Source organism: Anas acuta, chromosome 3, assembly GCF_963932015.1.
Source record: "Anas acuta chromosome 3, bAnaAcu1.1, whole genome shotgun sequence".
Taxonomy (NCBI): domain Eukaryota; kingdom Metazoa; phylum Chordata; class Aves; order Anseriformes; family Anatidae; genus Anas; species Anas acuta.
Window position 1 is genome coordinate 22398030 of NC_088981.1, and position 22990 is coordinate 22421019.

Genomic DNA, 22990 nt, shown 5'->3' on the forward strand with positions numbered 1-22990 from the left:
GCTTTGAACAGAAGTATAGCATTTTACAACAAACTTCACACAGAGTACTAAAGTGGCCCTCAGTTTTAGAGCAGACTGTTGGAAACGCATCATGGAAGTCATGAATGCCTGAATTAAAGATCTTTACAAATGTGAAATAATGCAGAGTTTCTGCTCTTCTGGCAAGGGTCTGATAGTCGGTATGGTCTTTCCTTTCTTTCATATTCTGTCTCTGGGATGCATATTTGTCTTGTGGCTTTACTATTGGGATGCTGTAGCTGAATTAGCAGCTCTGTTAAAGCTTGTAAGGAATAGCCACAATTCTGAAATTAAATTAAATGCATGGCCTGTTTCTTGTATGTGCAGCAGTAAAAACATTGTGTACTTCCACCTTCACATTCTGTGCATGGAAACAATGGAACAGATGCAAATACACGTGTATTTAGTAACATTAGCTACAGGTTTATAAAACCAGTAGTGTATGCATATTTATTTCAGTTATTTAGCTAGGCCACATAGTAATAAAAATCTTGACCTCTGTTATGATCTTGTGCTCAGGTTATCTACTGAGGCTAAACTGGAGATGCTTTTACTGGGCAAATGTAGTAGATGTAGTAGCACTACTCCGTTTTTGGTAGTACTAGGTGTATGTTGTTCAGCATATGAGAAGAATTTGAATACCAAAGGATTAGGTAGTTTTTCATAATTCAGAGTGAGAAAAAAAATTTAATGTTGTGATTATGAAATGCGAGAAAGGTGTATATGATGTGGTACTTCAAAACTGCTTTAGCCAGATTGCATTTTTCATAGCTTCTCCCATTCTAATAGTCGTTAGAAGATTTTGAAGAATTACTATTTCTAAGAGATGAAATTTAGAAGTTAATTTCTTGAGAAGAGTGAGTTGGTACTTATTACTGTTTTGGCAGCACCATAATCTGGGTAGTAAAAAATAAATATGGACTAGATGCTGGTACTAGCATGAAAAGAGACATGAAATCTACCCTAGGATATGAAGAGGTTTATTAATAAAGGGGAGAGGTGTTCCCCTTCACTATGCCACTTTATTCACTTCGTTGTTCTAATGTTCTGGTAGTTTGAGTGGAGTTAGCAGAGGAGTGAGCATTAATAGTGGTAGGTAGGCAGAATGGAAATTCTGATTTTAGAAAGGCCTGTTGAAATGTCAAGTATGTTTAGGAGGAATAACACTCTTGAAAGCACAGAGGAGCAAAATGAATTGGAAGAGTGCAAAGTTGAAAAGCTGAAGAAAGAGCAAGTTTAGGAAGAACAAAGTATATGGATGTCTGAGGAGAAGTAGTGAGAGAAAATAAGATAGGTCCTCAATAGAGGCACTTAACGGGTATAGAAATGGCTGTGTTGAGTTCAGCTTGTTCCATCTGGCTGTTGCAGGAGGTTCTGTGCTGGGTGCCTGGGGGAATCTGTTTGCTGGGGCAGTTTTGTCCTGATGACTTGGGACTGCGTTCATCCTGGATAAATCTAGCTGTTTGAAAGGTTAAGTACGCAGTCAGTGCTAGTCATCCAGGCACCCTTTATAATAAATGGAGGACTTAGAACTTTAAAATGTCCTGTTCAAAGACTGTTAAGACAGATGTTTCAGCAAGCAGTTAAACTCTTTTACTGTTCTGAGGGCAAAGCAGTACCTTGCAGCAAAGTCAATGTGGGACAGCCTCGTCTCTGAACCAGCTCTGGGATGCGTCAGATCCACCTTTGATTCAGTTCAAGTTTGCCAACCAGGAAGAAACCTAACCTAGGATGTGCATGTGAAGGGCAAAATCTTCTGTGATCTCTGCCAATAGGAGCAACTCAGTTCGGGGGCAGAAGCCGCTAGGACTGGTGGAGCAGGAATGAGGTTGGAATCTTATCACGAGGAATCTTATCACTTTAGAGAGAGTGAAGTTATTTGTTAGGAGTTGAGCCAGAGACATGAAAAGCTTAACATATTACACATCAGATTCTCTCTCCTCCGGTAGTCTCTGTTGGCATTAACAGTATGAGCAGCTAAATGTTCTTGTGAATCATAAAAATTTGTAGTGCACTAAATCTTGCTGTAGTCCATGTTTGTTATTGTGTAGCAATGAATTGTAAAAGCCGATTGATTTCAAAGGTATCAAGGTGCCACATACAGATTTTTTGAACGTTCTGTTGCTTTTAGCAAACAACTTGCTTTGCTTCTGTTAGATTTTTCTCCACTGTTCGGCTGCAACTGGGAGCAATATTTCCTATTGACACTTGAGCATGGAGCTCCACTAAGAGCCATGACATCTGGCTGTAATAAGGCATTGAACTCTTTCTCCTGCTTTGTGATTTCCACATGTTGAGTGTAGCTTGGTGGCTTCATCGAACTGCCCATAGGATTGCGAGGTATGGGGAAGAAAACAAAGGCCATGTATACAAACACAGGAGATGCAGGCAACTGAGCAGGAAATGATATAAGGTGGGAACATAACACATGATCTCACAAATGTGTGAGCTTTAACTCTTTGAGACAATGTGTACTGAAATTCCCCACCTTGAGTAGCTTCTTCTTGCACTTGTTCTCATCTACTTTTTATTATGGCACGTTCCGTTTCTTTTCACAGTAAATTTTCTGTAGCTTCAGTGTCTTATGATATAGAGGTTTCTTTTTTCTTGACTTCTGGGGAAGTATCTTAATCGGAAGGCAAAAGTGTGGTTTGTGACGGCGGTTAGATGGAAATTGTGAGATTTGGAAGAAGCTTGCTGATTGTCAGAAGAATAAAAGCAGAGATTTGAAAAATGAAGTTGCAACACCAAGAACTTGGCTTTGAGTTGAAAGACCTGAAAAATCAGTTAAAGATGAAGAGGTCTCAGGTAGTGGTTGCTTTTTACAGCACAATTATTGCATCTCTAAGAGCTGTTCAAATGAGACATTTCAGTATCTAAAGAACTGAGTGTGGAGAAGTTGGTTGAAGTAGATTTAAAAGGCAATTATGTAAATAAAGTGTTACCTTTTAGGGCTACTGATTCTTTTCTTTCCATTGCTTTTAATTATTACCATACCTGATCAGGTAGTGACTTAGTTACAAAATAGAACAAATAAAAACTTTAAATATAGTGCATCCTCCTGCAGAGGTGAAAACTCAGTGAATATCCTTGTCCCTTGGTGGATGGGATGGAAGTTTAGTGGGAGCTGTGGCCCATGAGGTTCTGTAACAGGGCAGGGTGTGCCGGTGAGGTTGCACCAGTGGTTAACTTAAACATTGATCTTGCCCTTGAAAGCAAATTAATACACATGAGTCATGGATTTGTTTTCTTTTTTCCCCATTTGCTTCATTGCCTGGATGTGTAGCAGTTCCGTTTGTGGCTCTCCTGCTGCTTTCATCTCAGCCCAGTGAAAGGACAAGAGGCAACAAGCACAGATTGAAATACAGGAAATTCCATTTCAATGAAAGAGAAAAAATGTTATTACTGTGCATGTGAATGAACGCTGGAATAGGTTGCTCAGAGAGGTCGTGTAGTCTGCACTCTAGGAGATGGCACTGCCCTGTCACGTGTTGGCTCTGAGCAGCCTCCTTGAGTTGGCCATGCTGGTGTGGTTCTGCTGAATATTCAGCCAGGGGTCCCTCAACAACTTCATAATTCTGCAGTTCTATGAAGCAAGTTCTTCCTCTATAGACTAGATGCCCACAGCAATGTGGAGCTTCAGAATGGCATGTTTTGCTTGGAAATGTAGGAGGGCAGTATTTCAGGACTGTTATTGAAGTGTTATCCCCTTAATGATGTCTACTCTTACACCAACTATTTCTACAAATGTACTTGCTTTATAATGCAGAAATGGCAGTTTTTGGAAGTATTGGATTATAAATGGTGTGATTTATTTGGATATCAGAAAACTTGTCTGTATGGCTGCAAAGTTGATGTTGCGGACGTAGGGCCCCTGACATATCGGGGACTTAAATGCAAGTAAGTCAGGGACTCCAAATGTGGAACTTTTCTCAAACAGTCAAAAAATAAACCTTCATCATAGTTAGGTGCTGATGGCTCAAATAACTTAAAGGATGGAGAAACAATTTCCCATAGGGAAACTGTCCATCCTGTGGCAGTTGTATGCTTTTCTCTGAAGAATAATTTATTTCCTCATTGCTGAGGATTGAGGAAATCCATTATCTTGTGGGTTGATTCAGTACAATCGTTCCTGTATTTCAGTCACAAAAAAGGAAATGCCTATGGCTGTCTATCCAACTGTGTATGATATTGTAGTTTCTTTACTTCATGAGCTGCAATACTTTTTATAATCAATGCGAGCAAGCTATACTTTTTATAATCCATAAATAAGTATGCTTTGGTACAATTGCTAATGGTTTCTCATTATTGATAGATGTTGGAGAGAAGTATGTAATCTGTGTCCTGATTTGTAACTTCTCTGAATGTACATGTGCATGTATAAAACGTGCAAAGCTAACCTGTCTCAAATCCTCAAGGAAAAAAGACTTCTGGCTTGTCTTCTGAAGCGAGGAGATTCTTAGTTTTCTGGTTCTTACTGAACGTTCACTTTAAGAGGTCCACTGCTGCCATTGATGACATTGGATTCCAGAAACAATTCCTTAACATGATTAACCTGAGACATTAAACAGAGATTAAGCTTAATCTTCTGAAACATTCTTGGTTCGTGGAAAGTAGAGCAAATCATCAGACTGTGAAATAGCAATTGGTCTGCCTCCTAGTTTTAAACTGGGAGTGGGAGTGTTGGAATGCCAGACTTCTTCATCCCACCCACCCCCCAACTTTTCTGTTGTTTCTTGACACTTTGTACTGCACTTTTTCAAGGAAAGGTCATGAGTAGGAACATAGTCTTCTACTGTTCCTGTGTGCTCAGATTAAAGTCCCTCTACAAGGGAAGGGGGAGAGAGAGGAGTGATAAACTGCTTTCCCTATTTCCATTACCTCATCCTTCCACCTCCTTGTTCTTTCAATATTAGCCAGTGCTGCAGACAGGACTCTTTTCGACTACTCTTTTAGTGACCTAGTTGGCAAATTACATTGTTCATTGGTTCCTTGCATGGAACATACTTTTTGTGTGCTGTAAAACAAAACGTGCACTTATAATGCATTATTTAACAATTATGGGACAAAGTGGTAATTGCATAAATCTTAACTTCTTAAAGTTGGGGGGGCAACAAAACATGTCACTACTTGCGTTTACTTTCTACCTTGCCTGGCTTTGCTGAAGTCTGTAAGAGAATACCCAGCCTAGAGAACAGAGCAGAGTTTCTCAAATGTGTTTCAGCTCTGTGATATTAGTGGCAGCAGCTGCTTTGCTTCCATCTGTACTTAAGTGCAGGAAGAGATATCCGATTGAACAGGCAGCGTTCTCTTTTTTTGTGGTGTACATGATGCTAGCATATGTTTGAAGTTTGGAAATCTGCAGAGTATAGCATACTTTGTCTGAAGCTCATCGAACAAAATACGACTGAAATGTGTTAAAAACAAACAAAGACAAATAAACACCTCCCTGAATCTTATTGATGTATATTGGAGACGTGACCTATTTGGTCATCCATCAAAGACTTCCTGTTGTAGAGGACGGGTATATTTTCTGTGTATTCCATCCTACAAACGAAATATTGCCTTCTGTCTAGATCTCTTGAGATGGAGCCAGACCTTTTGGCTTGTACTTCCAGTTCTGACATTGCACCTAGAATTGTTTTGCAACTGGCTGATATCATCTTAGGCAAAGGCTCAATTCACTGAGCCTTCACACCTCAGTCCCCAAAATATATTTTCTTGTCAGTCTGTAAGAGTGGATGTTGGGATGTAGTTGCTATAAATTCAGAGGTGCACATTAATTTAAACAAGCAAAAAATCCATTTTGGGATTAAGGTAAGTGAACTCCCATTTTTCCTTCTAAAATTCCAGACCCTATGTAAACAACTGGAACCCCTGTTTGCCAAAATAGTGGTCAGTTGCCCTACTCCGTAGGTTGGTTAATAGTTTGCAGCATCAGCTAACTTCAGCTTATCTAATACTGTCATTTCTCTGATACTGCTATTTAAACATTTCTCATTTGTGCTCGCAGATTGAGGACAAACAATGGTGCAAGCCTAACTTCTGCACCAGACAAACTGGATAAAATTAATATCCTGATGGCTTAGCTTTTGTGGAGAGAAGTTGACTTGCAAATCTTTAGTGGGGAGGCAGTGGGCATGAAGGAGGGCTTTATTAGGAATAATCAACATTCAGGGTAATATGTACTGCACAGAAAAGTGTTTTCTCTTGGTTGTCTGCAGAAGTTTGGGATTTTAGAGTAGAAGATTAGCAAACAAAGAGTCCAGGATGTTGGCATGCATGATACATCAACAGAAGTAGTTTGTATGATGTGAGCTGGAGACACTAAACAAATGCTTGTGAATTTGAATGGGACTAGTTCAGGTGTGGTTACTTAAGGTAACCTAGAGAGAAGACAAACTGAATTTGCTCTGCCCTGCAGTCTGCACAGAAAGATTATGAGCCATGGCATAACTAATTTTTAAAACCATTCTAATTATGCTTAGGTATTTGGAGCTAACAGCGAAGTTCTGCTGTCTGTGTAGAAATATTTCTACACAGGCATAAATAATGTTAACTGAAAAATGAAAAGCAGGCCTGCTAGAATATTCTGTCAGTGCCTTTTCATGTAGAGTACATTTATTTTTTTTTTAAATCCATATTTTACTCAAATGCTGTTTGAAGTACTGACTTCCCCTTCTGCAGTACTGCACGTTACAGTGATCAGTGTAGACACATCCCCCTTTGAAGTGGTCTACACTTAATTACCTTGCTGAAATTCCACGCAGAGTTCCACTGAGAAACTCCCTTGGGATCCCTCCCTGCCATTGCGAGGCTGATAAAACGGGCTCTGTTTATTGTCAAGCCAGGTAAAAACTACTGCTCTTCCAAAGTTTTAAGAAAAATTGGATTTTATAGGAGAAAGTTACAACATGTTAGGAGGCATGATGCTCCGATAGTGCTGATGAGAAGCTTTGTTCTGAACCTCTGTTTTTGCCCAAAGTATCCTTTACAGAGATGTGGTCTTGACAAATGCTCACAAACAGTTCGTACTGGATTTTCCATCTCAAGAACATATAAACAAGAGAGACGTTCCCGACATAAATTAGTTTTAAGACTATTAGAAATTTGTCATCGGCTTACACACAAACGTTTACCTTTTGATTATTTAAATCACAGTTTGGATTACATTTTGGGTGCTGAGTAGGGAACTTTATACTCATGTGGTAGGTGAGATGAGCGTGACAGTTCATCTCAGTGGCAGGTTCCTCATACTGCCAATTCGTGTGGCTTTCTATACCCAGTGGAAAATGCATCAAGTGGCTCTCACTGGAGTATGCGTGGGAGCCTTCTAACCTAGGGATTATCTTCAGAGTGTGCTAAAGTAACTTTAGGCTGTCTTGAGAGCAAGTCTACTCCCTTCCCATCACTTCTGAGGTTTTTACGGAGTACGAACTTCTTACTGTGCAAAAATGAGGTTACTGATCTATGTATTGGTTTCTAACCATATATACGCACAAACACACACATATATGGTTAACTGCAATAGAAATGGCCTCCTGGGTGCCTAGGAATTCTTGACCCTTGATTTGGGTTTTTAGTGGTTTGGTATCTTGTATGTTCTCAATGCTTGTTTTCAGGTTAGAAGCACATTTAAAATTCTTGTTATCCACAATATTTAGTATTTAAATAACTCCTTGTTGATAATTGCTGTTTTGTCAATATTGTCAAACAATACAGAGTAGATGTGGTCCTCTATATTTTTTTGGGGAGATCTGGTGAAATTTTTTTGCTTGAAGTTATGGTAGGTGAAATAAAAAATCTCTGCTAGTTTCCTATTAGAAGGAAGCTGTAATATTATGCCTACTAAACCTGCCATGTAAAAGTTTCACCTTAGCATAACTTTAGTCTTAACTAAAACAGTTCTGACAAGAAGCCATCAACCAAAGAAAGTAGAAGTGAGATTTAAAATGTTTTAGACAAACTGAAAGAAGAGGTTACTGGTGAATCAGCACAAAAGGAAGAAGTCAGTGTTACCTGTTTGATAGAGGTGTTTGCAGGAAGATTTCAAGGACTCAAAGTTCTTGAGCTTGTAGTAGTTGAACTCTGGATAACAGGGTGAAATTACTTGTAGCTGTACAGTTGGTTTAAAAAATATCAAAAGAATATGGGACTTTTCTGTTGAAACACTATGGATATAACTGGTTCACTTGGAAGTATGTGAAGAGAACGACTACAACCCCAAACTCTTCTCCTTTCACAGAAAAATTGCTGTTTCTTGGGGCCAAGGTGGTCACCACTCCTAAGCAAAGTCTACAAAAACTATGTAGAAAGCTGATAGATTCCTCCAGATGCTACCAGCCACAAGGCTTCCAGGCAGTGAAAATGTCCCTTCTTACCGTACGTTTCTGTGATGTCAGTCCTAGTAGCTCCAGGACAGATGCCTGATTTCCATACCCTAAGAACTTCTTATCTGTTTGTCAGGATTGGCAGATGAGAAAAGTTACATGTCATTGCCAGGTGATGGAAATTATCCTCTCATCTTACCACTTGAGGCAACTCTTCTCCGAGCTGGTGGACTTTGTAATCTACGTAAGGTATAACCAACAACTTGTCTGTTTCATCCCTACAGTCATAGGTAGCTCTATCCAGTGTATGTACGTCCCGTTACTTAGGGGGTTTGGCTGACATTTTGCTGTTCTAAATCACAAAACAATACCCAAATACTCTATGGACTGAACAGTTGTAAAAAATATGTAGGGCCAGCTGAAGGTAGCGATGTCTGGCAGCCAAACTGTGCTGCTGCCCTCTTGTTCAGATGGCAAGTCAAGTTCACAGTAGAAGGGATCCAGAAGTTGCTGTTTGGAGTGGACTGCAATACATGTAGATGAGCTGATTTCAAGGCAGAAGGAGCAGTTCTACCAGCTGGGTGATGTTGAAGCACAGGGGAAATAACAGATAGCCTTTGTTCTTCCAGTCCTGGGGATGAAACGTGTAGATAACTGGTAGTTATCAAAACTCCATGCAGCCGTGTTTATCTGTTGTCCTGAGAATCAGTTGAACGCTTTGTTCTTCTCGCCCCCCACCCCCCCAAGTACAATGGATTGTGTGCATATGTACACATCAGGGGAAGGGGAGGGAGAATCTGCCGACAAAGGAATTTCTAAAACCCATCTGAAGCTTTTCCTGTGCAAAAAGCACAATCAGTCAGGACTGGGTGAAAGTTCACGCTAATGCAAACAAGATGCTGAGTTTGGATGCAGAATGTTGCACATGACACCGGTCTTTTCAACACATGCAAGCAAACGGTGAATCAGCAGTGCCTAGATAACAACTGGCAGCAATATCTTGGGAATTCTTAAAACTGCACGTCATGCAGTAAGATTTATGACTTCGGATGTCTCTGTGCTTTAAGGCTAGTTCCAGTGTGCACCCCCCACCCCAGCCCATGATCCGGCTGAACTTTTCATTTCAGACACTAAATGTACGTGAGTTTGCGTACATCTGCGTTTCCTCTCTTGATGTGCTGGCTTTGTTCTGTTCAACTTGTTTCAAGTAAAACAGGCAGAGCTGACTGAAAAGCATTAATTTCTCTGCTTGCTTGGAATCCATTTTGGATTGTCTGATATGTAGGAAGGAAGAGAAGTCAAATCAAATGTTCCAAAATGTTTTTTCAAGCTGTGACTGTGAAAGCCTTATCTTAATGCTCTGCGATGATTATTGCCCTGATTGAACAAACAGAAGCCTTCCACAAATACTATAACTTCTTTCGAGTTAATAACAGAAAGCCAACTTCTTACCTGTGATTGACTGCCTTGGTTATGTTTCCCTCTTTTAAGGAGCGAAGGTTTTTTAGCATTGTTATTCCCTGGCCCGTATCTTGGCCAGATTCTTGCGTTCCAACCTGATGATGATGATGTTGAGTCTCTGCTGTTCTGTAACCTTACTCTGTTTCCTATGTCAGTTAAGTCTCTTCAAGTCCTTTTGTTCTCTTCTGGGAACTTCTTCTCCAAATGCATAACACTTTCAGATGTGCAACACGTCTGGCAGTGCTGAATATTTGAGCCCTTGACATTAAGGGCATGGTGAGGTCTTGCTTTGTCATAGATTTATTACTCTCTGCTCTGTTCTGGCTCATTCCTCTCACCTTATTGAGAGGCCATCCTGTAGCTGGTGACTTTTGGCATACAGATTCTGGTTGTGAACCCTGCTGACTTCCCATCATGAATTTGCAGTGGATGTCTGAGCTTCTGGCTGGCAAATCATGTTTTGATGCTGGAAGGTGATACTCAAATCGGTGTCGGTCTTACTTTGGCTAGGTAGGAATGTGGGGAACCAAGTGCTCATATATGAGGTAGGATACTTGTGCTTGAATCATGGTGGTGGTTGGGATAAAACCCTGTAAGTAACTAAATTCAGTGTAGTGAAGGCATACCTGTAGTAAACTATGGTTCCTTCTTGACAAGAACATGTTTGAACCTTCATCCAATTCCCATGCTATTTAGGTTTTCTCAGCCTGTGTCAAAACAACGATGCTCAATTAAACTATGTAATTCTTGATTGCATTGTTTCTATCTGCCTGAGACTTCATTCTTTTAAAAAATATTTCTTAGAAAACTTTCTATGGCACTCTGAAATGGAGCATTGTCTTATATCATGAATGATCGTGACAATTTGCTTGTGTTATCAATCACATCAATATGCAAGTTTTTATAGTTGTGGGGAATGTATTTTTGTAAAGATACTTCAGGACTATGTACTAAAAAGACCAATCTGCTTCATTTTTCTTGCAGACTGCTACTGGAAATACAAAATATGTAGATATCCAAGTTGCATTCCAGCACTGTCTACCAGCAGGCAAGAGGATTTCCGCTTCAGTGCTGCAGTTCATTAAGGAGCTGTAAACAGAAATGCTGCAAAAGTATACTGTGGGTGTATGAAGAGATTTCTGATAACCTCAAGGCTGGCTCACAAATGATCTTATTAATTCTGTGAGAAGTTGGGGGAAAATCAGTAGGGTTTCTTTGACTTTTGCCCTTCGTGGTTGCAGTTTTTACAGCTTGGGGCAGCTATTAGTAACAATAGCTCTTGAAGTGTAATTTAAAAAACCCCAGGAAATGTGTTCCTGTTTTTCTTTCTGATGCAGTTACAACTGACAGCTCCTCTTCCTTTAGCCCCTAATTCGATGTGCCCCTGTTTCTGGAAACCTGTTCAAAATGCTCTAATGAAGTTTTTCACTTGCCCGAAGTACATCAAATGTAACACATGAATGTGGTTTCCAATGGAGACTTCATTATGCACCCAGTCAGCTGTTTCTCCTGAGTCACACTCTGAGCTGGACAAGGAAGGTGAAGACTGCTTTGTGCAGCCTTTGGGAAGTTCCTAATTCACATTCATCTGTGTCGGAAGGCTTCTGTTACAGTTGTCAGCTCACTTGTGCTTAAGGTAACTAATCCAGGGCCAGAGTGCCATCTTTTCTAGACATTAGGGACAATCCTAGTATCCACAGAAGTTAGACTGCAGGAAATCTGTGCATAGTGTTGGCTTGTAGTAATGTGTGGAATAACAGTGAAGTATTTGCACCTTTTCTGGTGAACGCTTTTTTTTTATATGGATCTTGAAGCTTGCTTTTTTTTTTATATACTAAATACTGAAAATTTTCAGTATCACCGAAATCTAAACTTCAAGTGTAACACAGAGCTATTTCAAATAGCTTTTCTGCTGATGCAGCCCCTTTCAAAAGGGCATCACCCTGCCTAGGACTAGGATACCTCTTTCCAGATGTCTTTTCTCCTGTCCCATTTTGAGTCTGCTCTCTGGAGCTGACATCCTTCAGTCCACTTAGGAGAGGGCAAGGTTCCAGAGAATATCAGACATACAAGCCTTTCAAAGCAAATCATGTGGCCTGGTTTGGGGATGTTACTACTCACAGTATATACAGGATTGTTAACTATATCTAAACATCTCCCATTTTAAGGCTGATTGTTACTATGCAAATTAACCTTGGCTCTTCTGTGCTGCTCTTGAAAACTGCTTTTCAGCTTAGACAAGACATATTTGTTTAGCTTGCCATTCAGTGTTAGAAGCATATTTCTTTGTCATGTATCCACATAACTGATGCTATTACAGTTTTCCAGTATTGCTAGCTGCCTTAATTTGTCTGCATTTAAGGCAGATGTGGTTGAAGTATACCCCTTTACACCAAGTAAATGGGAAAGCACATCATTTAATACAACAAATGTTTTAAAAATTTGTTCCGTGTAACCTTTAGTAACTACTGTTTCCATCCTAGTGATTGCTTAGAAAAATCACAATCATGAATGCTATTAAGAAGCATTATTTTTTTTCCTCTAGATAGCTGAGATAAGAGCCTACCTTCTGTAGCTTGTTCATGAATTGAGATAAATTGAGAGGGGATATTTGATTTTTCTACTAACTTCCCTTTGTTTGTCCATCGTGGTCTTTCAGAGACTGAAAGACAAGTGATGTCTTTGTTTCTGATTTCAAGCAAAGGCAAGTGAGAGTCGACCAGTGTTTTATGCTTATGTCCTAGGACCAAGTTATAGTAAACATCACTTTTTGTTGTTGCTTAGAGGATGGCTGTTGACAATGTCTAGGCTTGTTCTCCTTTCTCTTTCTGACCTCAAGCTAGAAGAATACAAGGTCAACCTGGTTTAAAAAAGGCTTCTTAAGTGCTATTAGGGAACATGTGAATGCATGTGAGTTATTTCCAAATCGTACGGTTACTGGCATTCCCTAAGCTGAGTAGAAGACAGGAGCATCTGTCATACCAGGAGGGGCTGAGGGGGCCTGTTCAGCCTGGAGAGAAGACTGAGAGGGGATCTTACCCATTTGTCTAAATATCTATGGGGAGTGTGTCAAGAGGATGGGGCCAGACTCTTTTCAGTGATGCCCAGTGACAGGACAAGAGGCACCGGGCACAAACTGAAGCACAGGAAGTTCTGGCTGAATGAGAGGGCACTTTTTGCTGTGAGGGTGTCAGAGCACAGGTTGCCCAGAGAGGTTGTGGAGTCTCCTTCTGTGGAGATATTCAAAACTTGTCTGGATGCCATCCTGTCCTGCCTAAGTGACCCTGCTTGGCAGGGGAGTGTTGGACCAGATGAACTTCAGAGGTCCCTGCCAACCTCAGCTGTTCTGTGACTCTGAGCCACGGTGTGTTGTGAACAGGGTTTGACATGGCTGTGGGGTTGAGATAATTGAAAGAAATGCAAAATCTGAAATCTTTCATGATTATCAGACAGTTTGAATTCTGGTACTCACAGTTGGCCATAAATCCTGTCACAGATGGGTTGGGCAATTAGGCCTTTACCCCTTCAGTAAGCTTAAAGTACAGGATTCTGTCAAGCTCTGTATTTTAAATGGTAGAAAGAATTGTTCTGCTCCTTTTTTATTCATCTTCCAACACATTTTTTTTTAAGTATATAAAAAAGATTTGAGAAAGAACTTTACCTCCAATTTCACAGTATTCGCTGCTATTTTAAAGTTCTTTTGTCATGGGCTTAAAGCTCTAGCACTGGTTTCCCCTGTTTTCTTTCAAAAAGATAGGGGCTTCAGTGAGGAATAGCAGTGGTCTTTTGACAGTTTAAAGTAGCTGACTGCTTCGATCTGGAGTTGGTGAAGGTAATCGTATTGTTACTAATTGAATGAGAATAATTTAGAAACAATTTTCTGGAATATTTTTATGGTGAAGTCAGTTGGGGGGGGAGGATGGGAGACTTAATGACTACTTAGAATGTTAGTTTCTCCCTAATCTCACTAACAAAATTTGATTTCATCTCCTAGTTGTTTCACTTAGGAGGACACAGAGTTTGCCAATTTAGGTTAAAGCTATTTCCAAACTCAAGACGTGACTCGTAAGTGAGCTTTTTGGTGCCTGACGCTTCACTGTTGTGGAAGATGCAAATGCAGTGCAGTTCACTGCAATGATTAGGGGGTGAGACTGGTCACAGGAATCCAGAGGACCTGGGCGCACACAGGATGTTCTTGGTTACAGGTTTAAACCCTCCTGCACATGTAAACTTTTTGCAATGACAAATGGTGTTTGTGCAGAGAGTAAGACTGCCTGCAGGACAGATGCAGAGATTTCTTTCTTTATCTAAATACTGCTGCTTATAAGTTAATTTTCTGAGTTTCTGGTACTGAAGTTGAAGACTTTGTTCCTTATTTTTCCTAATTTTTTTCCTTATTTTTTGTTCCTTATTTTTCCTAATAACCAAGGGCTTAAACACAGAAATGACAGGCGGAGTTCAGAAAAAAACAAAGAAATGTGTAAATGAAAGAAATGTTGCCCTACCTGGAGAGTACGGAGACAGGTGTGTAGGGTGTCAGAGCTGTGTGAAATGGGTTAGGTGGCGGCAACTATCTCTGAATTTTTTTGTTGCAGATTTCACAGAAATTAACTTTTTCCATAGTTGTTTTGCTCCATTAAATTGAAGAGCAGGTTTTGATAGTCTCTGCTTTTTCTCTTTTCTGAATTGGCCATGCAGATTCCTTCCAGCACAGAGCACTCCGACACCAGTAGTGCTCAGAGTTGGGTAGTAAGGAATGGTATGTCCACCCTCTGCAGAAAACTGTTTTATTATTTCCCCATGTCAATTACTGCTTCTATTTCTATAGGTCCTCAGGGAATTCTGGGATCTATAGTCATGATCTCATTGATTTTCTGATCCCCCAGGTTTTCTGCAGCCTTAACGGAGGGAAGAGAAATCCAACTCCATTCTATGGAATAGAGAGGCAAAGAAATGTTTACTTGGATAATGAAGAGGCTCAGCGATCAAAGATTTGTCTGGAGGGATTTCTTTTTAGTTAAAGCACAGCGTGAAAATTATCAATATTTTATAGCATTCTTTGTTTTAAAATTGTATTAAGTTTCAGTTAAGATGTCATGAGCAATGGCTTTAGCAGGCTTTAATTAGTCTTCTGTATGTTCTGTTACATTGCAGCAGGGGGAATAAACGCCTTAGCAACAGACTTCTGTGAAGTAGAAGGTAATTCAGTGCTTACAAAAGAAGAAAAGGAAGACTGACTTTGTTTTTGTCTCGTATTACTCCACAGCATCCTTTGTTTACATCTCCTTTAGATTTTACTGTAGCTTTACTTTTGTTAGATGCTAGATTTGATTTAATAAATGGGATATGGAGCATTTCTCCTGTAGATAGCTTTGAATGCTTGCGGTGTCAGCAGAGACCTGGCTGTTTTTCCACCTTGGTAGCAGTAGCTAAGCTGCCTCTGCAGATTCCAAAACATTCATTAGCCGTGAAACGGGAACTTATTTTTCCTCTTTCTTGTTATTTAATGCTTGCATTTAGTTTCTTATTTTTTTGTACAGCTTTTACTTCTACCGAGTCCTTATTTATAATAAGTTTAGTGTTTTTGAAGATAAGCTGAAATGGCATATACGGTAAAATAACTTTTCACCAGCTTCGTGCTAAGTGTTTCCAGATACAAATGCAATTGACTCGCATCTACGCTTTATGAAAAATGTGGCTCTTCAGTTCTCTAAGGAATGTTTATTAATACCTTCAATGCCTGTCATTGTATGTGAGGAAGGAAGGTATACATAATCCCTCTGTGTTAGAAAGAGCCTTCAATTGAAATTTATTAAAGATTAGTTTACCCTGTCATGAACAAAGTGTCCTCTAAATCCAGTTCCCTCCCACGAAAGCGTGAGAATTTCTCCACTACTTGTGGTCTGTGCAAATCATCTGCACTACAAAAGGGCCATGTCTCCTTCCATTTTAGGAATCTGGGAAGGGTAAATATTTAAAGTGCTGGCATAACAATAGCAGAAGTAGAAGGAAATTAAAGTTTGGGATCCAGTGCTGAGATGCATTTGGCTTAAATTGTGGGTAGGAAAAAAAGCTTTTCAGTAAATCGGTTAAAGGTTATGATTTTCATTTTTGGATTAAGGAATAAGCAGAATTGTTCTATGTAGAATCAAGTGCAGTTTCCCAGGCAAGAAGTATGTTTTGAAAGGGAAGCATTTTTAATTCTTCATCTTTTTTTTTTCTTTAGATTCTGCCAGTGTAGATCATGTTGTTGTTCAGCTACTCTGTGACAAGCCACGAGAGCTGGTATTTCATGGAGTTAAGGCCAGTACTGTGAAGTGAACAAGTTTTATGGACAGCTATTGTTGGTATGAGTACTTCTTGGGCATCAGGTTCAGAGGCTGTAGCATGAACGAATAAATGAAGCAGAGCGAAATCAGAACTACAGCACAGAAACTGTAAGAGTTTGTTACAGAAACTCTTTTTAAGATTGCGAAGTCTTTTATACTCTAAAAGATTTCTAAGTCCTAGAGAACTTCCAGCATCTGTTGTTTGCAGCAGCTGTTAGATATTGAGCAGCAAGATTTGTCTGTCCTCAGAATAGAGAGAAAAATGTTTTCTTTATCTTGATGCATTCGGTTCAGGTTGAGTAACTCTTCAGATATTAAAAACATTTTTCCTGGTATATTGAACTTATCTTTGGGAAACTTCTGGCACTGTGTTCAAATAACTGAACATGCATGTTGTAAAGGCTTGAGCTCTGTTTCTGCCAAAATCTGCTGTGTGACTTATGAGCCTGTATAAAGACCATTATAATAACTTAAGCTGATATTTGGCTTGTGTTTATGCAAGACAACTCCAAATAATCCTTTAACTTCATTTTGAACTACACTCCTTTTTTTTCTTTTCAGAAAAAGACCATAGAGTTGGCTGGAGAAAGGTAACTGCTTTTGCAAAGATTTTATATGTTTTGAAACTTCATTTTTTTAAGGTGTTCTGATTTAGAAATTAAAATTATTCCTTTCTATAAAGAAATCCACAATTTTTTAGTTTATCTTCAAGGTGCTTGGTTGACAACTGTCTGCATGTAGGAGACCCTACTCAGTCTTCTGATGCCTCAGGGCTCATAGCTCTCACTTGTATCGCAGTGAGCAGTGTGGGGCATCAGAAGAGGCAGGTTTCTAGTTAATTCTCTTGGAAGGCTGTCAAACTTTACCATTGTGCTTTAATATTTTTTCATTACCCTTAATATAATTTTGATTTTTACAGTTTCCAGATGGTAGGTAATTCAATGCAGCCCCTGACAGAGTTTGTTGAATTTCAGATCACCTAATGTCTTGAAGGCTAGCAGAGATTTAGGTGACAGTTGCTGCAAGGGGAGCTAGACCCACAGAATGCAACTATAGTGAAATATCTGTAACAGAGTAATTTGGACCACTCCAGGACTTCAGGGCCTGAGCTTCCTTATGAGTTTCTCAGTATCTTAGATACCTACTTCTATGATTATTTTTTATCTGTAAGGTGTGGTTTTTTGTTTGTTTGTTTGTTTTTGTTTTGTGGCAATAACACACTTCGGTAAGTAAGTGCCTGTCCCATTTTGCCTGAATCTTACTGAATTTACTCTTAAATTCTCCACAGTGGAACAACTCATTCTTATTTCAGTAAGGTCATTTGCTCAACCTAGAGATCTGAAGAGCTACACTTGGTGCTAGGAGGTAAACTAACAATGTGGTTTTCTTTGCTACAGCGATATGGAAACTGGCACAGCACGGAAGAGGTTGTTTGCCTGCTTTGTTCAGAAACAAATGTGCCATGCACAAAAGGTGATGGTGAATCTCACAGTTGATTAATAAAGCACTTTTCCAGTCACTTTGTCTTACGGGGTATCTTTAGTTATTGCATGAGATGTATTAATTGTTTAAACAATGCCCCTTAAAATATTAAGCAGAAGAAAGGGAAATTACAAAAGGAACTGTAAACTGAATTTAGACTTTGAGTTCTGCACCCAGTGGTAGTTCAGCCTTGACTGCAAAGTTTACTCTACAGACAGGATCTATATGACAACAGTTGAGTTTTGGTTGTATTTCAGAGATCTTGTGACCAAGGTCAGTGGGATTTGTGTATCTTTGCACATTACCTTTTCACCGATAACTAAGAGTACACTTTAGATTCACATAAGGCATATGGAATTATCAGAACTTCAATAGGTTCCTGTTCAGTGGTAATGAACATAGGACAGTTGTGACAGCAAAGGGGACATTCATTGTGAGGTGGGATTTACTGTGACCATTTTGGGGAGGGTTGCATTTCTTCCCCAATAATTCAGCTGCAACAACGTTTTACCAGCCAGTCTTATGAACCAGTGGAATTAAAAGTGGTTATTTTAAAAGTGGGGACTCCAAAATGCTTTTATCTAGGATAAAACATCATCGTTAAAGGTTCTTGGTTGCTTCCAACAAGGTACATCAGAATTTAGGAGGGCCGACTAGGACAAAGGTGCTCATCACGTTGGGGGATTTGAGGAGGAGCAAAGAGCTTGCAGTAAGAAAATGTAAGACTCAATACCCTTGAAGTGTCAGCAGCCAGGTATCCTGTCGTGTTGTAGAGCAGAGGCTGTGCTTGGTGGTTTTCCTACCAGTGCTCCAGTGTCCAAGTCCTGTTACAACAGAAGTGTCTCTGAATGCCTTTTAACACTTTCATATGACCTTATAAACAACTGTAGACACCTCCAAAAACAAGGGAGACTTGGATTTTATGCCCAATTCCACCTGGAAGGACTTCTAGCTCAGGTTTCTCACCAAGCAGCAGAGACTTGACTATTCAGCTGTTCACTGGATTGGGATCAGGGGCATCCTTTGTACGATTAGGAGAGCAAAATTTGTAGGACCAGGGTGAGGGACAGCACAAGCAAAAGAAACAGGACTTTGTAATCCAATAATGAGGTCACTTACCTGTGAGGGAGGAAACACAGGCTGCACTTTGAGGATTGTGTATGTATTTTACATGAAACAGTGCAGAGTTTATTAGCAGTCTTGCAAGCATAAACAGAACTAAGTAAAGCCTGCAAAATGATGGGCTGAACAATTTCTGTCCAAGGTGCTTTGTAAATAATTGTATAAAGATTTAGAAAGGCACTAATGAATGCAGAATGGAAGTAAGATGTTGTAGATGTTTTTCCCCTCCAAGTTCTTGATATATTTGTTTTATTTTTCATAACTAAGAATTTTGCATGACGAAAAGTAACTTCTGTTTAATCTTACTCTATGTGTGCCGATCAAGCTGCAGTTCTTGTCAGAAATTATTCTTGATCTGTTTTATCATTTTAAGAGAGAAATGAGCATATTGAAAACCAATATGCATTCTGTGTCCACATCTGTAGATGTAAAATGTGGAGTTACTAGTGATGCATGCCAACAGTCATGTATTTTCCAGTTTGTAACTTTGAAGTGAAGAGAAATGAGAAAGTATTTTACTTCAGTGCATGACTAAATTTGGGTGTTAAAACAGGGTCTTTGTTGTATTTACTTCTAATTTTGATAGTTCAAAAAACTTACTTGTTATTAGCTAAATTTACAATGGCAGTTTTAGGTTTCTAGGAAGCTCTAGTGACCTCTGTAAAGAGGTAATTCAGTGAACCTGTCACTAATAATTTCATCCTGCAGCTAATAGCAACGGCTTTAATCCAGAAATTATGAGCTGGGCCCCTTTCCCTGAGGGGAATATTTCTTTCCATCTTAAAATGTAAGGAGGTTGAATGTAGTAACTTTAACAGGAGGTAGCTTTTCTTTTATTTCTGAAGTGTGGGGAGCTTCTTAGGTACTGTACAGAACTCAGTAACACACAGCACGTCTCTTGTATCACTTCAGATGGAGGTCCTTGTGCTGTGATTTTTACTCATACCATTTGTTTTCACATGTTCACTCGGCCTTGCAAACTGGCTTGCGATGGCTGGTATCTTTTCGATGTGTCATGTGAGCAAGAATCCTGACCATGTTAATCACTCTCTGCCTGGTAGTCTGAAGAGTACTGATGCTTCTGGTTGGTGTTTGTGGTAGCTGTGCCAGGGGATGGTAATGCCACACTTGTGAAGAAAAGTCATGTAAGAGAGCTGTTGTTGAGCTGTTGTAATGGTGAGCTTTGAAAGGGAAAGTGCAATCACTCAACAAGGAAGCAATGAGGTGTAAAATCCTTTCAGTGGCCTTACAAATTGTGCCCCAACTATTTTTAGTATTGACTTGGACTGTGAATAATTTAGTTCTTCTCCATCTTGTTCTAATGACAGAAATCCCTGCATGTAGAGGACTGGACCTTCAGTTTGTTAGCGTTTGAAACACAGCCTTTTGGGCTTGGTTTGTTACTTCGTGAGAATTCAAAGCTAGCTCAGCAGTAACTTGTTTTACTGAAAAATTAAAGCCAGTAGTTGTGATTCTTGCTTATCGTTATCCTTTCCATTTGCAGTCACGTTATAGTTGCATTGTTTACTAAAAACTTGCTCAAAAGTGCATGTAAAGTTTAAGTGAAAAACATCAACTCTAAAGCTATTGCTCTTACTGTATGCATAATGTACACACTGTATGCACGTATGCTTTTAAGTGGACCTCAGTCACCAAAGCCACTGAGCAGGTGCCACTGAAAAAATTAACCCCCCTTGCTGGTCATTCTTGCCTAATAGTCACTGTCTTTACACCAGCAAACATGCTTGTGCAGGTGTGTGGTGAGTTGAATTTGGGAAATTTACTGGGATTAAAACTAATCTGTGAGGAGGGAAGGGTGAGTGTTTTAGCATGTTAGCATGATAGGCAGGCTCTTGCCTTTCAAATTATCTCCTAGCTTTATAATTTCTTGCTCTAACTTAGCACGAGCATTCTGGTTCCGTTCTCTCCCTCCTTCCCTGTGCCCTACCCCCATGAAAAGTGTGGTTTGCTCTCACTCCTTGCTTATATGCCAGTAACTGAGGAGCCTGTTCCCATTTCCCATACGTATTGGTGCTGCTCCTGCCCTATGTCTCTCAGCTGTATTGGAAAACTGGGAAGAACACTGGTGGGTATTGCAGGCTCTCCTACATGTATTACCAGATCCACATGATGCCTTTTATTTGTGGTGAGAAAAAGGGTAGTGGATATACCATACAAGTATGAAGAAACTAAGTATGTATTAAACAGGTATGAAGAACAAATCATCCCCAAATGATTAAGATGCTTTCCTCAAGATTGTTTTCTATCTTAGTCTCTAAAGCAGACTCTTTGGGACAGATATTTTCTTGCTTTTTTAATAACAATTTGCTCTGCACTTGGATCAACTAGTCCAAACTTCGGTTTGCTTTTCTGAGCTTACAGAAATCCCTGGTACATTTATACATAAGTTGTTTTGGAAAGGGCATAGTATACAAAGATGAGTATCTTCTGACAAACAGGGTGATCTTCCTCTTGCTGCTCATCAGCTTTCAGTACCTGGTTGGGCCCTGAGTTCTTGCAGGGAAGGTGAGTTACCTGATGTGATGTTGCTCAGATTAAAGTAGGATCTAACTGGTGACTGTTAAATATTGTAGACTAAACAAGTCTGTTCTGTTAAATAAGATTTAAAATTGTAAAAAATGATTCAGGTTTTAATACTTAAAACACTGCTATATATAGGTTCAATGGCAGAGTAATAAACAGACTTGTTAGCTTTATTAAAATGAGCAGTGCCCATGCCCTGGGACTGGTACGCAGCCCAATTAAGTGAGCTGGAAGGGAGAGAGTTGCAGAGGTACCGAACCTCTCCTAGCTGCTGAGCTGCTTTGCAGCTGTTGCTGCACCACAAGGCTGCCAGAAGTCTTCAGCAGCTGCTGTATGCCTGTCTGTCTGGATTTGGAGGTGGGTTACTGGTGGTGACTTTGTGCAGCTGTGGCGTATACCCAGCTGGCATATACCCAGCCATTCTGGCTTGCCAGAGTATAAAAAGCTCTCCACAGTTTTACTCTGTAATGACCAAAAGTTATTAGTCGTCTCTTAGTTCCCATACCCCTATTTCCTGTGCAGAAGACCAGGCTCAGCCCTGTTGCTTCAGAGTCCTGGAGTATTTCATGTTCCTCAAACCCTAGCTATGGAAAGAAACAATACTCATAAATATATTTCAGCAACTAATCCCCTTCTGATTCCTTATTTTTTATGTGAAGAGAGGTAATGTGATATGACAGTTTTGTCTAATCATTAGAGCCAAATACTGTTTTGACAAATCTCCTAGAAACAGAGCATGTATAATGCATTTTAAATGGGTAGTCTGTAGTCACAGGAAAAAGCAATGTATTGTAAGCGAATTGGTGACATACATCATAGACACTGTAGGAGAAGTAATCAAATTGAAGCCTGATCTTGAATTCAATCTTTAAATAGCTATCTAACCATACTCACTTGAATGTAAATCCCAAGAGGTATCATTGGGTTTGAAAAGTCTGCTGGTACATCATTGTAGATACCCAGTCAAAACTGGACATCTTCAATATAAAAATGGAGTTTGTCAAATGGCATCATATGGAAAAATAAGATTTCTTGGTTTGTAATACAATTGGAATGCAATTTCTTGTATACCCTGCACTCTTCCAAAGTATTTTTTTTTGAGTAGAGAATTGATCTGGAGGGTGTACAAGTGTAGTTCTGTACTGACAAGAATGTAGCTCAGGACTGTTTGGCTCCAGGGAATCTGTCTGCTACAGAAAACACCAAATCAGGTTTTTAAGATACATTCCAACATCCTTCGTTGTAATATTAAGAGGAATAGATAGCATTAGAAAAAGCATGTAGAAAAACGTTACACGGATGTTTCATATTTTAGACTTGTCTCAAGGTTTCCAACATTGCAAAGCAGATTAAAAATGTCTCAAACATGTCTCAAACTTTAGTTAGCAGCTTTGGAACTGATGTGACTTGTGTACAATAGGCAGTAATTGGGGTTTAGTCTAAACAGTGTGAAATCAGAGAGTCCCAGAGAAATCTGACATCTTCTAAAGGTATGAAGGCTAATGCAGTGAAAGGTCTGGTTCTCAATTTATCTGAATGTATGAGAAATTCCCAGGCTCACATCTGTTTGCCAAAAGACAGCAAGAAAAGATTGACTTCACATTGCATGAGTTGTGTTTGGGTAACCTTCTGAAAGGCAAGCGGTCTAGTGAGCAAACATTGAGTTTGTGCTCAAATAACATTTTCTCTTGCCTTGTCTGTCAG

The 22990-nt window shown here is 39.6% G+C and overlaps 1 protein-coding gene across 9 annotated transcripts in view; it reads left to right on the plus strand.

Annotated features, from left to right (window-relative positions):
• Positions 1–22990, plus strand: part of DISP1 (dispatched RND transporter family member 1) — an 87682-nt gene that overhangs the window by 16213 nt on the left and 48479 nt on the right. For 5 of the 9 annotated variants that reach the window (XM_068676065.1, XM_068676068.1, XM_068676067.1 and 2 more), the window contains 2 exons: positions 16700–16728; positions 17536–17611. The exons of 3 other annotated variants lie outside the window; for them this stretch is intronic. In XM_068676065.1, coding sequence (XP_068532166.1) covers positions 17601–17611 — 11 coding nt within the window. In that variant the 5' untranslated portion in view covers positions 16700–16728; positions 17536–17600. The remainder of the gene's footprint in view (positions 1–16699; positions 16729–17535; positions 17612–22990) is intronic. One more of the 9 variants, XM_068676071.1, reaches the window with a different exon arrangement.